Source organism: Teleopsis dalmanni, chromosome 1, assembly GCF_002237135.1.
Source record: "Teleopsis dalmanni isolate 2A chromosome 1, ASM223713v2, whole genome shotgun sequence".
NCBI classification, from domain to species: domain Eukaryota; kingdom Metazoa; phylum Arthropoda; class Insecta; order Diptera; family Diopsidae; genus Teleopsis; species Teleopsis dalmanni.
In genome coordinates, this window is record NC_051846.1 from 39,766,374 (window position 1) to 39,785,959 (window position 19,586).

Consider the following 19,586-nt stretch of genomic DNA (forward strand, 5'->3'; position numbering starts at 1 on the left):
AATGTACCATTTTTTGAAAGTGAGTACCAAACGAAAAAAAAAAAAACAAAGTACTAATTTTGGTACTAAAGTACAATAAGTGGCAACCGTGGTTATATGTTACAGTCAGTAGGACAAAAATTTATCTCCTCGTTAGTTACTTTAATAATGAAGTTGATATTGACCTGCTCACGTGAGATTTATGCATCACTTAGGAGCACATAAATATATCTCTATCATCACCATTAGTTATAGACAAAGCTTATAATAGCATATTTTTTATATTGTGAGATAAATAAGTTAGGTTTCGGAGGCTAATATTGAGCGAAGTTGTATATCGGACGTATGAAAATTGGAACTTAACCAATATTTAACCTATTTCGTATTATTTTACTTTTAATAAAAAAAAATTTGAGTTTTATGGTTTTCAATATACTGAAAGTATAAGTAAAAATATTCACAAAATTGAAAAACAAAAATGTACTGTATTGTGCACAGAGAGAGGTGGCAACAGTGCCTACAAATTAATACAATATATTTTTTTATCTGTTTGATTGCGAATCTTCTGTGTAAAAGTATATATATTATTTATATTTATTATAAAGAAAAAACAAATATTTTTTTATTTTAAAAAAATTCTTTCTTTAACTCTCTAAGTAATTACAAACCAAAAGCCACAAATCATTACTCTTGAAATTGTATCTCTTATATTCAAAATATGAAAAGCGCTTTTTAATATTAAATTTCGTTTTAATTGCAAAAGGGAGGGTAAGGGGAGGTTCCTGAAAGGTTCAAAAATGAATTCGAAATGTACTTGAAATTGCATGCGTTACCGTTTCGAATAAAGAAAATAAAAACAATTTCAGAACATGTAAAATGCACTGATGTGTCAGTTTTTAACATTAAAATGTAATCATTATTCGCATGGAAATTAAACGGAAGGCCACATTAAATTTCACTTTGAATATTTGTTTACAGAATCGTTTTTCATTTATTAATAGCGGTTTGAAATTTTTTTTTTTACTCTCCGATCGATAAGATTACAAATTCATATGAGCACAGATACTTTTTCATCGGCATATAAAGTCAGTTAATATGTTTTCAGTACAGCACATAAATTATTTTTTTAATAACTTTTGAAAATATCATTGCAAGAATCCACATGACAGAAATTAAAAATGGAAATAAAATTAATGATAGGAAAGAGAACAATAATAATTAAAATAATATTTCAAAAGAAGCAATTTCGGATATAGACCTAATACCATTAAGAGTTAGACAACTGGTATTAAAGTAATTACTATAGAGATAATTAACATTTGAACGGTTTATATTAGAAAGGAGACTATAAAAATTATAATGGAATTTAATATTTAAATAATATTCTATTTTCACAAAGAAAACATTGAGTTCTACATTGGTTCTCTTCACTTTTAAAGTGCTATGTTGTAGCACTTTTTGTGATATGTCCTGTGTTTAAACACATCTTAAGTGAAGATGATATTAAGTAATAATAACTGTTAATAATTCAATATAATCATTATTTAATTTTGTGAATGAACTGCAGTCTAACCAAATTGTTGTTAGTAAAAAGTTATATAGCAAAAAGGGTTTATTATGAAGGCTCTTCATGATTGGATGTGTTAATACATTTGGTATTTATATGCATATATTGGACTAAGGTGGATAAGTTCTTAATTGGATTTTTTTTTTTGGAACTACATATATGCATTACCAATAATTTTATTTGCAATATAATGACTCACATAATGCCATTTGTGGAGAGCAATTCTTATTTCAAAATAGAATCGTGAAAATTTCTTTAATTTTACGAGTATCATAAGCTATTTTACGATCTATACTTTGTACACACTTAGCTAATCCAACTTTTTTAGCATATTGCTATATGTATATAGCATAGATTTTGTATGAAAATTATATATGATATTTTTGAAGAGTTAAGTACAATGGTCTACACATGGTTAGCAGATTAGTTTCTCATTTGGCTACATTAAAGAGTAATATATTATAAGCTTTCTGAATATGTTATAATTGAATGCACTTATTTAGATTTTCTTAACATTTAATCGACACACTATATAGTACTATAACTCTATTATAAATAGTTGTTGAATAATTTATTTATAAGTCAGTTTTCTCTCTAACAAGAATTAGCAATTTAATATTATGTGTCATATTTTTGCATATCAACCAATTGTGTCAGCTTGGTAACCCCTTCTTAAACAAGTTAGTCTCATTACTCAAGACATATATTTTGTCAAATAATTTTAGCGCTAAATGAGAAAATAATGTTACTTTTAATAAAGGTTGCCTTAACGCGGGTGGGTAGGTCCAATATTTCAGTCCCGAGCTCTTGGTTGTAAATACACAAAGCAAAATGTTTGACCACCACAATATTGACATCACTCAGCAAATTCACATATAGTGGATTCACTGTCTTGTTAATGTTGTATGAATGGATTACAGTGCTACAGCGAAAAAGATGTTTAAAGCAGTAGTTGTAGGAAAATGACATATATGATGACTGCGTCCCCAGTAGAATGATCACTTACTTAAGGAAACTTCATGTAAGAAACTGTAGAAGTTGCTGTAGAACAGTGCTGCGTCAGGCTGAAGTCCGATAATGGTTTGTTATAGCTCAATAAGTAAGAAGGTAGGTATTTAAGACATCTATTTTGTCAAGTAAATTTAACGCTCTATGCTCTATGTTACTTTTAAGCGGGGCTACGCGGACAGGAAGTATAGGCCATTGTACTGCTAAATAATAATTTTATTTAATAATTTTAATATTTGTTTCTTAATCTTTCTTGCTATAGCTATTATATATAATATATATATATGCATATATTTAGCTAAAATATTTTCTACACACTACTGAAGTATAGCAACTAACTGTACATCAGTTGAATACATTATGCTAAATTCCTATGATATACTTAACTTCAATCCAATAAAGTTACAAAACTAAAAAAATCCTTGAGAGTTTTTTCCGGCATATGTAAAATTTTCTTGAAATATCCTTTATAGTGGAAAATACTTGCTTCACTTGAAACATGTCTTTGCCAAAATACTCGTATCCATTCAACCCGTATAAACACCGGTTACTGCTGATTTTCATTTTTATGCAGAATCGTGCTTTTAAGTATTTGTAGATATTTGCTTTGGCATTACTTTAATCATACACAGATGCAGTGAAACATGAAAAGTGTACGCTGATAAAGACAAGATGAGAAAGAAAAAAAAAAAGATTATTACTACGAAAAATGGGTGGAGGTCGTACATTTTCATACGAAACCTGAGTATGCAGGCAGTAAGGATAATACTGTTTCTACTGTCGTTGTTGCCATTGCTGTTGCTGCTGTTGTTGTTGTTGCTGTTGTTGTTTTTGTTTTTGTTGTTGTTGTTGTTGCTGTTGCTGCCATCATCGAAAAATCTTTCATAAATTCAAATGAATGAAACTTCTAAGGTGATAAGGTGACGAGCGTGTCTGCTTAAGGTAGCAAAGAATACTTTAAGTGAATATGATTGTATGGATGCGGATGCGGATACAGATAGAAATTGTGGAAAATGCTGGTACTCGTACTCTCGTACACTTACACCGTCATTTTTATGTGTAGCTAAGTGAGTAAACATACATACGTGCTTGCTTGCGTACTAATTTACATATTTTTTGTACCAGAAACAAGCGCGTTCAAATTAAATTAAAGTCTGCTTATATTTATGTTAAATATTTTCTTTTGCCTTCGTTAAAGCTAACGCTACTATACACCTATGACTTCTCACGCAAATATAATTTCAGCATGTAACTGATATTTACACTCCCATACCTTTATGACTTTTCCTGTTATTAAATTTGTTTTTATTGCCTCCTTGGTATTAAAATTTTGCACATAAAGAAAGTTTGATAATTTTATTTCATTTCATATTTCATAGAGTAATTTTTTCCAACTTTAATAAAAACTTTACGAACAAAATATTTAATATACAATAATTTTCTATTTTCCTATTTTCCGTGTTGTACGAGTATCTTTACTTTTACAGAATATTTGCAGTCAGAGCAGTAAAATATACAAATGAACAGCCAAATACAGTGTAATTCCGTACAGAAGTTCTGCAATTCCTTCGATTCCTTTGAAAAGTGTCAATACCAGTGCTCCTCTTAACTTTGGAATTTTTCATTTGCATTCACTGACATTTGATTTTCGCGTTGTTTGTTTGCTTTACTATTGCATTTTGTCAGAAAAATAATCAATTTAAGTCAAAAGTGCACAAGGAGCATGTCTAACATATCCTAGATTGGTTGCATATTTTGAATGTTTCAAACTCAAATGTTTTTCTATCGTTTAGAAAAGTTGATTTGTTTCTTTTTGAGATAAAAAATTGTTTATTTATTATTTGAAGTTTGAAAAAAAACTATATTTGTTTTTAAAGCTTAGAGAAATTTCATAGAAAGGTTTCGAACAGTAGTGAACTACAACAACAACAATTTTTATTCTTTCAATTAATTGAACTATTGGCATACAGCTGTTTCAAGTATTGCTAAAATATCCATCATCAGTGGTCTTGGAAATATTTCTAACTTTTAATTATTTATTCGAAATACTTTTTTTGGGACTGCAAGTACCGCTGGTTGAACTCGTGCCCTGCCAAATTTGAAGCTTAGAATCACAATTCATTAGCTAACTGACGAAACACCATACTTGACTTGAATGTTCAGATATTGAGTTTTGTTAATTTTTAAAGATTAATTCATAAACAAGTTCACTTGCTGTGTTACATTAGAAAGAAATCATAATCCAGCTTAAGATTAATTGTATTAAATAATAATAGTTACTTTTTAATTATTAAATTTTAATACTATTATATATTTTAATATGAATTCAAATTTTTAAATTCTGAAATATTAAATTTTTAATATATGAAATTTTATATTAAATATTATTTTTTATAGAAAGGTTTGTAGGTTCCATAGTAAAATTTATAGACACAGTTGGACTTGATCAAATTCTGTAAGTCCATGAATGGGGGCAAAATATTTTCCCAGGTAGCGGTGCAACTCTCTTAATATAATAACAATAATAATAGATAGGTGTCAACAGTAGCAAAATGCAACATAATTGCACTTTTTAATTAATTGAAAATTATATTACAACTATTTAGAATTAACTTTCATATGGTATTTTGGAAACCGAAACTCATAGTGGAAAATATCTAATTCAACACGATGAAACAAAAGCTTTTCATTTTGCAAACTTGACAATAGATAATGCACATCGAATTCATACTACCCTTCGAATCGGTCATACTCTTCACAGACATCCTGAAAATATTATTTGTCAATTACAGAAATGGAACCCATAGGGAAGTAGCCATCATATTAGGGCGCCTGTTAGAATATGGTAAAGGACTGTTCTTGTAGAATTGTATTGACATTAGCCGAGAAGCAAATGCTACACTAGAAGAAGAGGATAATAGAAGAAGAAGGCTAGCAAACATTGTAACAATATTTTAACAATAGATTAGGTTAATACAGATTTGTTTTCATATTGACAGAAGAATATGAAATGATATTTATATCATCAGATCAGGGATCAGAAACTCATTTGAAAACTAAAGTTCTTTCAGTGTTCTGAACATCGACATATATTACATTATAATTTCGAGTGAAAACCACGCCATTTTGCTAGAATAAGCCATTACTTATTTTATAATAAAATTACTGCATATTTTTTATATTTTCTCAGATTCGAGAAAAAGATTATAGGAACTAAAAAAAGTGATTTCATATTATAGTTTCCATATAGTCCATATTGCTATAATATTTCGAGGAGATTGAGTATTTCATTTTTACTACGTTTTTTACTTCCTTCTTTTCCCACCGCCTTATTGTGTTATATAAAACTTTAAAAGTCAAATCTAAATTGTATATTTCAATGAAAAAGATACAATCTTAAATACATAAAAAAAAATATTTTTTCTTGAGTCGTTTAGAACAGGATTTTATATAACTGCCAAACAATTGATTTGGAGTTCCCATCTTATATCTCATCTAATACCGTCTAATATTCAAAATAACACAATCTCATGGAAACAATATGATCGCTTAAACTATATTCTATCTCAACTGGGAAACTTACAGACTTGCCATTGTATAGACAAAAAGTTACTGACTTGATAAATTGTGCAGTCTCGAGAGGAGTATGCTAAAAGTAAACAATCTGCATATTCAATCTTGACTCATCGTCTGATTACCTGCATAATTAATTATTAATAGTCATTAAGAAGATTGTAATCCATTGAAAATTCAATTTCTCAGTATGAACGCTGACTGCAATAATTTCTTTAAGTTAGTAACAATCGATTTGAAATTAATACTGAAATTGATTTAAAATCAGATACTGATATAGTAGAAGCTGTTTAATACCTACATTTAAAATTAAAAAGCGGATGATAAAATAACACTGACAAAAAATAAGATGTCCGGTTGAAAGTTCTTGACTTTCGTAAAAACGTAAAATTTATTCAACCAAAGTATCATAATAAATGCAGGATATTATATTTATAAAACTCACTCTAAACTTCTCTCTCTGGACTGTCATCAGAGAAGTATATAAGCCAATTGTTGATTACCCACCTACACATAAAGTTAACAAAATATGGCCAAAGAATAATATTGAAAAAGAAAAACTATTTATTCTATATGTGCAATCTATTAAAAATTATGATATGCCCGCATAATGCGAGAGAGGGGTTACATTTTCTAAATGAACCATATGACTTCCAGTAAACAATTATTATTATTATTAAATTAAAAAAAATTCCAACATGTGACTATGGTATTACAACAGATACTTTCATCAGTACTGCTGCTGATGTTATCATTGACGTTGTTATTATTCTTCCCAAAAATTGCTTTTAGTACTCTAAGCTGTTTATTGCGCTGATTTTATCTCTCTTTATTTTAATAACAATAAAATGTAATAATGCAAATGCAAAAATTATATTGAGTTAAAACAAAAATAAATTTGCAACAACAACGATGTTATCATGTGTACCATATAAGTATGAGTTTGTAGTAATGCAAATGCAAAAACTATATATAATAAAAACGATAACAAATTTGCAACAACAACGATGTTATCACGTGTACCATATAAGTATGTGTTTGTAAGCATAAAAAAAATTTATTTTAGTGACTCGCATTGACAACATTATTTCAAACACTGACTTCATGTCTTTTTTTGTAAAAAGTGTTTTGAGGCCTAAGTACCCTATTTATTTAGTCCTCTGCAATTAAGTGTGTTAATGTGAAATATGTAATTAGATCCGAAAGTATATAATTTAACAATGTGTCTGTGTGTTGGTACAATAATTTAAGATACAAATATTGAAAAAACGAAATATAAAATGAAAATAAAATACATACATACATACATACATACATTAAGAAGTGACAACTTCTATAGCGGATCAAAACAATTATGTAGAGCATAGCGTTAAGAAAGTATACTGAATTAATTTCTTAATGCCTTAAAATGTTTTAATATTCACATCTTTAAATTAAAAGTCCTGAGCAGCTTTTTTGCCCTCAACATTTGTATTGCTTGCATTAAGGACACATTAAACTAAAGTTTTTAATATACCATATGTGATGTTTTTCCACTTTACTTAACATATAGTATATAAACATATGTACATTTTATATCGTATTTTATATTAAAAAATAAAAATTTAAAATGATTGCCATTAAAATGACTAAATTCGAGTGTAGCTGAAAGCACTTGAGATACTCCAGGGTGCCAAAGGACGTGTGTAAAGCAGGCAACAGTTTTTGATTGATGAATACAGACAATGTAATTTACACGTCAATACATCCAAAACACTTGAAATTTAGTACACAGATACTAAACATATCTGTAGAGTAGTATATTTTACACTAAAATACGTCAATAAAAAACATCAATAAAAAATTAAATGTTTCTGAACATGAAACACTTACGTGCCTTGCCCGTGCCGAGCCGTTGGTGAGATCGAGTACATTGCATACACCTAAGCCAAATGAAAAATGAAAAAATTCTGCAAATTGAAATTTTTAATTTAAAAAATAAATAAAATATTTTAATTAAAACGTTAAACTGAAATATGTCAATTTTCAGAAAGCAAATTAAATTTTTCATGAAAATATTTCATGATATATTTTCCTTAAATGACATGTGACACGCCCTAACCTTTCTTGTTTTTAAATTATATAGAATTGCATTTTATAATGCAATTTAATTATTATTATTCAACAATTATTTTTAATTTTCTAATTTTTTACTAACTTCACACAATAAAATCTCGCTTTTTTTTTGCTTTGCAGTTGGTATACACACAATGGTCCTGGCCCACTGCCCGTTTTGAGCGGACCACGAATACGTTTATTAGGTCCTATACTCGCAATTGAGGCGGTAACTGGCGAAGACTCAGGTGTTTATAAATGTACTGCCAGTAATGTAGGTGGCGAAGCTAGTGCAGAACTACGACTTACTGTTGCCACGCCAATACAAGTTGAAATATCACCGAATGTGCTTAGTGTGCATATGGGTGGAACTGCTGAATTTCGTTGTCTTGTAACTAGTAACAGTAGTCCTGTGGGTATGCAAAATATTTTATGGTACAAGGATGGCAGACAATTGCCATCATCTGGTCGTATAGAAGATACCCTAGTTGTGCCACGTGTGAGTCGCGAAAATCGTGGTATGTATCAATGCGTTGTGAGGCGACCTGAAGGCGATACATTTCAGGCAACTGCGGAATTGCAATTGGGTGGTAAGTAGTTCTTATATTTTTAATTTATTTCGACCGTTAAATTAATATTACTAATTGGTTTATACTTAAATATTTGAATTAATGATATAAATTATATTAAGTCAATTTAACAATATTAATCAAATATTGTATTTTAAAATAATATATTGAAATTGGGCCAGTTGGGGAGTTTAAAGCAGTGGTTTCAACCGGTGAACTACAGGTGGTCCGCGAGACAGTTAAAAATGTTTCGTGAATACCTTGTTTATAGCCTATATAATGTATCGATGCACTTATACAATTCATTATACACTATAAATCATACAGTGATCCCTACTAACATGGTATATTAAACTGATAAATATGTAATAACCAAATTTTTTTTTGTAAGTAATCGGAATTAGGTTTATAAAAATATAACAAATATATCACATGTTAGTATCGCATATTGTTAAAAACTTTGTTTATATTTCGTTGAATATAATGAATTTTATGCCGGAAAATATTATATAAACAAAGCTATATTAATAACCAACAATATTATTAGACCACATATTAGTAATAAATAATATTTTGTTACACATTCCGTAAAACAGCTGAATGTGAATTTAAATTTACGAAAGAAAGAAGAAAGGACTCTAGAACACCTGATGTGTCTATGTCCAAGTTTGGCCAGAACTAGGCTTAAGTTTCTGAGGGCCCCTTCTTCAACACACTCGTTGATATCTCTAGGATTTGCATTGGCTTTATAAATGCCTCTGGCTGGTTCTAGTTTGACCTTCTCTCCATTACCCATTATTACGAGAATTTGGGGATTCAAAAGAACTTTCTTAGCTAATAGTTCCTCCCTCCATCACAACTAACTAACTAACTACAACAGACCATCACAAAAAGCTGTCATTTTATATAAACGTACAAGCACGGTGTTAATCAGATTTAGACCTTATCCACAAGGTATGGTTTCCTGCGACTTTTTCGGGTTTATTGAACTGATATTATTAATATGTGAAATACGTCTTGATTCCGCTCAAGTCATAACAAACTATAAAATTGCAGAAGCAACTCAAGTGCTGTTCAAAATCTGTTTATAAAATGTACATATATGGATAACTGGGTTAATCTATAGCGCTTGCGTTTTACTTCAGATGGGTATTACCTTAAGGGCGTTGAGAACAATTTTGTTGTGTAAGTAAATATTTCACATTTTATTAATAAATTCCGGGTAAACATTTTACGGAATGTATATAATTTAATGTGTTTATTTTATTTATTTTTCATAGCTTAAATAAATAAAAACATTAATTTCTCGATTTACATTACAAACTCACTAATTACGAATATTTTCCAATTAAATTCTTTCATTATTAGTATTGCAATAATGCGCTGCTATTAAAAATGTAATAGGACTCATTCATAGTCAACAGTTCTCAACGGTCAATGTCCTGTCACCTTAGAGGGGATATGTAGGCAGTTGTCAGTCAATATTAAGCCAAATAATTTGTAGGATGTCGTATTGTGATATATGTTTACGGAAACATATAAGTACATATTTACTTTGTGAATATTTGTGTATATTTGTTGTTGTTTTTAGGATTGTCCAATGATTCCAACTATCCAATGATTGCAACTATCCAATGCTTAATTAAATATTCGAATTGGTTTATCGACAAAATTGAATATTTATAAAAGCTCTTATGACTTTCAATCGAAGTCTATTTGCGATGCACTGTAATTTATTAAATTTTAACGCCTACATTTTGAGATCCGAGGGAGCTTAATTAAATAACATTTATTGAATAAAAATTTTAATTTTATTTCCAATTAATGAGTGGTTAAGGCTAATAAATGTATAAAATATAAAATATTTTGCAATTTGCTGACACAGTCCATTCGTTGCTATATGAGTTTTAATTAAAAATGTTTGAAAAATTTTTAATATCCTTCAGTGTTTGATGCATATGTTAAAAGGATGCATCATATGTATTTAAGGTGACTACTTGAAAATATATTCTAGTTGACATATTATGTATAAATTATAAGTACATTTATTTTTCAGCTTATTCAATAATTTTCAAAAGAGCTCCCTCAGTGGTTTTCCCATAGCAAATAATTAAATAATACTTGTGCATTTATAGATATTCGGATTCTTTTTGAAATTTATTTCAAAAAGAATATATATGCAACAAAAAGAATATTGTTAATATTTTTTTTTACTTAAAAGTATTTCATTTGTAGTAAAAATTTTTTATAAAAACTTTAATTTCGAAACCTTTTTTCTCTATTCTTTTACTAGGGCTATATTTTCTCTGTAATAAGATATAACATATTTATACAGAAATGAGGTTGGCGAATAAATTTAATAAAATATAGAGTTTAGAATAAATAAAACACAAATATTTTGCGGAAGAGCGAATAATATATATCACTACATCTACAAAATATTATTTCTGTTATTACTTCTTATATAGAAGTATCTTTCTAAGCATATTAGTTCAGAAAGCCAAATTTTTTGTTTGGTGATTTATATCGAATTGTACAATACCTACATAACGTGGGTTCAAAGGTGGGCAATATAAGAGAAGCGACAGAGGTACAATTGCGCTTGTATATATACAGTATGAGAAATCTTCACCTATCAAACTTTTGCTGATGCGCTGCCTCTCATACGAATACCAGTATCTAACGACCGCTTCAAAATGATGCTAAGGTTTATTTAATTTGATAATAAAAATAAACGGGCGTCTGAACAATGCTAATTCGGGACGTCTGAACAATGTTGAACAAAAATTTGGAAAAGCCTACAAGTCATCACCACTGAAGCCGTACTAATTTACCGACATGGGTTTGTGATGCATCCAACATCTACCGTTTACAAAGTCATATTTATACTGGAGGATCAACAGATGAGTCTCAATAAGTAAACATTGGTGAACAAATTGTCTAGACTTAGCTGTCAAAAGAAAGGGCTGTGAATTTAATAAATTTTGCGTATAATCATGATGCAACAATCTATTCCAATGTGTCAAAAAAAAAACAAATCAACCATGCCTATAACAGGAGAAATTGAAAATTTGCAGAGTGCCAAAGCCAGAGATAATCAAATTTTATAATAAAACCAAAGACGGTTTTGACGTATTGTTGAGTGAATACATAGTAAACCGATGAATGTTGGGTTGGGTTCTGGTAATCTTCTACAACATGATTGCCATCACTAGATTAGCATCTAATGTTACCTACATAGAGTATCAATCGAGGTTCAAAACAAAGAATCAATGAAGAAGATCTACAAAGATCTCGTCAAATAGTTATTCATGCCTTCAATTGAAAACGGTAATATAAACAAAAATGATGTGTAAGCACTTTCTTCGAAGCGCAGTAGAAATGGTGCTTGTACGATGTATTTTAATGAGACCAGAAAAAAGTGCTTCTAGCGGTAGTAGTTATATTTGTCGACATCTTAATTGAAACCAACAAAAGACAACACAGTCGTGTGCAGTTTGCGTGAAATCTATTGCCGATGAACACTTTATTTCCAATACAGTATGTGTTTCATGCGAAGAAAGTCGAAAATTTACATTGTATCAGCCTTTAATTTTTTCTAATAATAACTTATATAGAAAATGGTTTCTTTTTCATTATTATGTTATGAAATAACCGTTGCCCGGCCGTTGCAACGGTAATAAGCAAAAAAATTTATTGCAATTGGAAAGAGTAAAAATTGCAATTGTGTCTATCCCATTCAATTAGGGTTAGTTTACTAAAAGTGCTTACCAGTTGCATATTCTGTGGTAACCACAAAATAATTAATTTTAAAATTCCATCATATATCCAGAGTACTTTTTAACTAAACTGTATCAATCGCAGACAAGAGATGACAAAATGATTTTATAGTTGTTAGTGGAAGTCATATTTTTATCTACCATAGAAATTATTGCTTCTACAATTTTTTATCTACCATAGAAATTATTGCTTCTACAAATATGTATCTCATATATGCAATTCAAAATCAACCAAATGCAAAAAAAAAATATTATTTCTGCTTTATTAATTTTATTTTACTACTGCTATTATGATAATTTTTTTCTTTTTTTTTTTTTGGTTTGCTTTAACTTACATTTATTATATTTCTACGCTTTCATATTTTCATACTGAATTCATTTGCAGATGCACCGCCAGTGCTGCTGTACAGTTTCATTGAGCAAACATTGCAACCGGGCCCAGCAGTGAGTTTAAAATGCTCCGCAGCCGGAAACCCAACACCACAAATTTCATGGACATTGGACGGATTTCCGCTTCCATCAAACGGAAGGTAATTGAACTTGTTGAAATATGAAAAAATCAGTACCAAATAAAAGAGAGAACAAAATATTAATGAGAAAGAGATGAAAATATTTACCGTATAAATTAAGAATGAATAAAAACATCACAGAAATATGTGCAAATAATGCAACTGCAACAGTGTGTCGGCGTTGCAAATGCAGCTCGGATTTATGCTCCACGCTGTGCGCTATCAAAACAGAAAAATGTTATCTATGCATTCGTGTGTAGGGGGTTGTGTATGGGGTGAATGCATTTCTATGCAATGGGAACGCCATTTTTCTTCTTTTATTATTTCCTGTTGTACTTTTATTTATAGCGGATATAGAAAATGTTGCCGTACACTTTTTTTATTTGTTTTTGTTTTTTTTTTTTATTTTATTTGCTTGATTTTTCGCTTGAGCGCGCAATTGTGTTTGTTAATTAAGCCATGAATGCAGCCACTATTTGCAGCATGAACTCTGATTAATTTCAGGCTGAGCTCTTACCGCGTCCCAAATTGATTAATTCCATTTTAAAGTTTTTTTTCTTGATAAAAAATATAAATAATATTTGTAAATATTTGCAATTGTTATTAAAAAGAATTTACTCAAATATTTGATTTGAAAAAACTTGAAGTAAAATAAAAAGCCAGATTTTAATTAAATATTTGAGTTAGTTTATCTTGAGAGCAGGTGTGGTTTGTTTGATTTTTGTGGTCTAAGAATTGTGTTAAATTATTTTTGTTATTATTTATATTATTTTAATTCAAACCCGAATAGCAAACAAACCAATATAAATTAGGTCAATGTGGTTAGTAACAAAACTTTAATTAGCTTTGCTTGAATTACTTTTGATCTTAAGTGCAAAATGCTTAAATTATAAAGTGAATTAAATTTGTTTGTTTTGAAATTATTTCAACTACACAAAAATATTTATTTATTCATTTATTTGTGAGTTAACATTAAAATTAATCTTTAAGTTAACTAAGAATAAGGAACTAGACTGCTAGGTCGTTCGTCTTATATTTCAACTACATAAAAATTATTTTTGTAAAACCATTTAATTTATAAAACACCCAACTGATTATATGTAGGTTGTTGTACATATTGCTATTATATATAAATACATATATACATATTAGTATATTATTATACAGTTTATAAATTGTTCTCTATAAATAATGCATATATTTAAGTATTTGCTTTCGATCATCATTTTGTTGATTGCAAATTGAATGCAGATTAATTTATATTTGTTCACAGATATAATGTAAAGGATCTCATGTGAATGTAGTAATGTTTATGTTAGTGTTAAGATTATTTATTCTATAAACTTATTTAATGTAAAGTATTTTATTAACTTACTTCACTATACAGTTCATTACATTAATCGTTTATTAATCTTTTCTGAAAATAAATAGCAACCGCAATCAAACTATGCCGTTTCTTACGTCTTCCCCAAAACATACAACTGAAACTCACAATTGGCAATACACCTATATCTTCTGTACCTTTATTTTTATCCAGATAGTCGGCTGTCATCATCTGTTGTCAAATAGTGACGACAGGATTGTCAATTAGTTTTAAATATGGTTGAAATTATATTACACTTCTTTAAAAGTTTAATACAAAAACAACACAGTAGTTAATATATAACAAAATTTTGATGACGTCACAACTGTAGCAAGAGGAATGTAAATGTATTAATTAAATAAAATACAGAAAAGCTAAATTATTCTTTTACTGTTCCTTAATAGTTTCTATTTAGTTAGGGATTTATATAAAGTTAATAAACAATAGAAGCATATAGTATTATATATTAATTGCAGCCTCGAATAAAAATACAACTCTATAGACACAATATTTCATGAATTGAAATCGTTATAATAAAATGTACTATTCATCAATCCTGAGTAAAACTAATATTAGAAAAATTTTGATTCTCGAAATCTAAAAAAACTAGCAATTAATAATTCCAATTGAAATGATCAATTCACTGTTTTTTCTAATCTTTTCTCCTGTAAGTGACCGAAGCTCTTTTATTGAATAGGGTTTATGATCAATTGAGTGATCCACTGTAACTATTTTACCATTAAAATATGATAATGAGTTACTGAGGTTATTTTACGGAAGCATAGTTTGAAGCGCAGCATACCTTTCTGAAGAATATATATTGCAGTGGTTTCAATAGAGTGCAATTCTGAATTAATGTGAGCATCCATTGACTCAAACCATTTCAGCACTCTATTTTTGATGCGGTTTTGCACACTCTCGATTCTCCAGTCCTTGTGTATAACTTCATTCCGGATAATATACCTATATATATAGAGTATAGAAACCAATAATTATAGCTTAATTGTGCGCAATATTACATTTCTGTAGTTGCTGAACTTAATTTTTGAAATTTCTAGGTACTGTGGTTTGGACATAAATTATATTATTATTAACCAATACACTAATTTCTAGAAACTTATTGAATTAGATAGTGTATTAGTTTTTAACTTAATGGTTTTACTAGTAACTGACTAGTAATAAACTGTAGTGCTGGCTGGTTTAAAATAATTCGCCCAGACTTTCACAGAAAATTGACTTAGAAATAATAATGTTGACCACTTTATTTTGCTATTAAAATCGTCACTAATATCCTCCGTTAGATTCGCACTGATTGACGGTAGTACCGAACTCCATCAAATCTGATCCTTCTATTAAAGATGCAAACATCTCCCTCCGCAAGTTTTTCCAACACGTCACGAATCAAATACTGTTTTTTCCACAACATTTTTATTCATTTTTAAATTAAGTCTTTTATTTGTTTAATTAAATCAATGTAGCGGTATTGCTCCTGCGACTTATCATTCAATACTCGTAAGCGTTGCGTAGAGGACTACAGATTTTTCAAAGAATTTTTGTCTTGAATGCTTCTACCGTCATCACATGTTGGTTATTATCAAAGCTTCTACACCACATAGCAGGACATAAATGTTACGGTACTTATAGAGCCTGCTTTTTGTATTTCGAGGAATTGAGAATGCGCTTTATTTGTTAATTGCCTGCTAAGCCTGTTATATAGGAGTATTTACTGGCAAAAATCATTCTTCATTGAATCTATCTTTTATCTTATGCAGTGAAAAAAAAGCTCCTCACTACATACAAAAAATATTGACGAAGGTTGCCTAAAATTAGTTTTAATTCTTAAACAAGGATACTATGTGATATTTAGTTATCGATTGAATGTCGGCTTATTGTATCTGAATATAGTATTCACAAACAAATTCGTGTTAGTAGTGACTTTATTTTGCCTGTCTTGTAGATGATAGATCCTTTTTAACACCTAACCTAGGAGTCTTTCTCGTTTGTGTCCTAAATTGGTATATTTACGCTTTACTATATTTAGTAGTTAGTGAAGATAAGAGTAAAACACCATTTTTTAACATAAAAACATTATAGATTTATAAATTAAAATACAAAGCCAACAAAAACTAAAAATAAGAAGTAAATATTAATTCTTTAAACTAAATTTTAACGTTTATTAAAAATAGAAAAAGTTATATACTAAATGATAAATTAAGCACAAATATGTTAATTAGTTTGTACTTTTAATAGAAAGTTGATTGTTAAGACTCTTCTAGTATTTTTATGTCATATAAACAATAGCTATTAAAATACTCATTTTTCCTCAGAATTTCCTTGAATATGGACTAATTAATACTAATTGACTAATTAGTAATAAAATGAAAATAATATATATTTTATATTCAGTTAGTCTCGTCGTTTGCGATAAAAACACTTAGGTTTTATTATCTCTATTCACTGTTTTCAAAATATTATTCCTAATATTATTTAAGGAATATATCGGTTTAAAATTTTAACTTATTCAACTCATATTTCAGTTATCAGTATGTCGTCGAGGCGAAGTAATCTGGAAAAACTTATTGAACGTCGTTGTGAAGTGATATTGAAAATATGTAGTCTGCTAAAACTCTACAATTTAAGATATGATCGCAATGAAAACAGCATAAAATACGAAAATTCCTTCAATTTTCATTATAAAATTATGAGGATAATTAAATTTATTTTTATTATTTTACATTTTATATTTGATATATCCACAATTTTCGCTGGTTATTTTTTAATCAAGAATGAATCGAGTGAGAAATTACAAAGAAGCTGTCTAATGATTATTACATATGTGACTCGATCGGTTACTTTATATGTTCTTTATTACACAATGCATTCTAAGAAGATATCAAAAGTAATCAAAAACATTTGCAATGAAATGTTGAGCATTAAAAGGGAGCTCTTTCAAATAACTGGTCTACCAATGTCTTGTGATATATTAACAGTGATATTAATGAAACTCAAAACTATATTTTTAATCATGCAACTACCTATTTTTTGGTGGGCCTTATTTATTTGGTATTATATGTTTTTATTTGAATGTTCATACTTCGGTTATCAAACATTTCAGTTAGTTTTATTGGCTCAGTTTCGAATTCTAAACTCACACACGGAACAATATTTTAAAAGCCTAAATAGAGAATGTGTGAAAAAAGACTTCAAAACACTGAAAAAATTAATTCGAATTTTTGAACGTTTAAATTGCATAGACTTTCACTTCAGTAGATTTACGGGTTGGTTCCTCTACGCTCTTATCGTCACAGTGCCCAGTACTATTTTCAATGCTTATAGGCTGTTAGCTTGTTTATTATATGATACCAAATTTAGTCAAATGGAGAAAGTTGTTCAGTTTATGTTTGTTTATGCTGGTATTATTGGTTCCAACTGTCTAAATTTATATAACGTAGCAGCATTCAATGATTTTATCAAGAGGGAGAAAACTTTTTTTAAAAATTTAATATGTATAATTTATGCAAAAACGTTTGCTAATAATTATCATACATCAACTGAGAGTCATATGAAGGTATTTCAAATCGGATATGTGTTTTTATTTTAAACTGATTAAATTATATTTTCTTTACAGCAAATAGAACTATATTTTAAATTATTCTTCAACTGTTCTAATATGTCAGTTAAAAACTTTTCTGATTTTAATTTTGACCGGTCGTTTATGTCAACCTTAGTGGAGACCATAATGATTTATTCGATAGGTTGTCTGCAATATAATGGATTAAAAAATGCTAAAAAAGAATGTTATCATATTTAAAATAAACTATAAAAAATGTGCAATCCTATTAAAAAAAATTTTTTACTTTAAATGTATTTAGCAGCAGTGCAAGTTGTTTGTTAATACACACATCTGAGTATTAAATTGAATCAGAATATTAAATAAAATTTTTTTACTTGAACTACAGACATTGGAGAAGAAAAGGTTAATTGCAGACATCCATCCATTGAATAATCTCACTCATTTTCTCTAGGATTATCATCTCACGACACCATAAAGTGGAATTCTTCAGGTGTCTCTTTCATTTCGTTCTTCTTTTTAAATTTTTCAACGACAAATCAGTCATCTGGACTTATATAACTAGGCTCATATTAACTGGACTCATTTAACTAAAATTTTGACTGACTTTGAAAAGATATAAAAATATTAACTAGTTTCAAGTTAATGCAAATGTTCAATGACAAGGATAACGTGGTAATCAATCACATTTCGATTGATAATATGGCGTATTATAGTGAACCGAAAGATATCACTGTGTTGTTGGTTGATTAACATGTTGCTAACCAATACCTACTAAACAAAACACAATTCGCACTTCGTACGGAAGCCAAGACGTTACAGAGAATAATAAAATCAAAAGCGAATAGAAAATTTTAGCACCGTCATATTTCCTAAGCCACAACATACTCGGATAATCACAAAGAACGTGACGGAAGATTTAATTTATCTACAGACTAAGACAATATTCTGTTTTCTCAGATAAATCCATCTTAATAAGATAATAACGGAGACTATAATGATCCGTCCCGTCCGTTGGTCTTAAGCCGTTGTATAGCAACTCGCACTTCCACCATGGCTAGATGGTGGAATTTCAACAGTATCATTTTAGATTGAGGACTCTGAGACTATTTTTTTAAAGGTGGAATTGATGTTATTATCGCCAGATAGTAGTTCCGAGAAATGTTTTTTCCATACTTTCCATAATCAAAACACCATTTTCGTCCTTACAGGTTGATACTCCATGCTCAGAGCATTTACGTTTGACGTTTCCATCAAATTTACTGGCATCATTTCTGTTTGTTCCTTGAATTCCTTTCGCTCGCGCCTTTCTTGATTTCGTGCTTTATTCGTTTCTCTATCCTTGTCCTCTCCCGATATTGGTCACACACGGTTAGCTTAGTTGCTGATTGCAGTGTTTTTTATAGGCTGCGTTCTTTGCAGCGGTAGTTTAGCGATACCCCTAGTTGTACAATTAGTTTCAGTGCGGCGGGCATTGGAAACCAAGGACATCTTCCATGGTTCTGCGTAGGAAATCAGAGATATGTCCCCTTTTTCTACCGACAATATCGGGACAGGAGAGTTAATTGTTGAAT

At 29.3% G+C, this 19,586-nt stretch overlaps 1 protein-coding gene across 1 annotated transcript in view; it reads left to right on the forward strand.

Annotated features, from left to right (window-relative positions):
- Nucleotides 1–19,586, forward strand: part of LOC119675073 (Down syndrome cell adhesion molecule-like protein Dscam2) — a 186,431-nt gene that overhangs the window by 58,028 nt on the left and 108,817 nt on the right. The window contains exons 6-7 of the mRNA XM_038086262.1: nucleotides 8,363–8,811; nucleotides 12,955–13,099. Of these exons, the coding sequence (XP_037942190.1) occupies nucleotides 8,363–8,811; nucleotides 12,955–13,099 (594 nt within the window). The remainder of the gene's footprint in view (nucleotides 1–8,362; nucleotides 8,812–12,954; nucleotides 13,100–19,586) is intronic.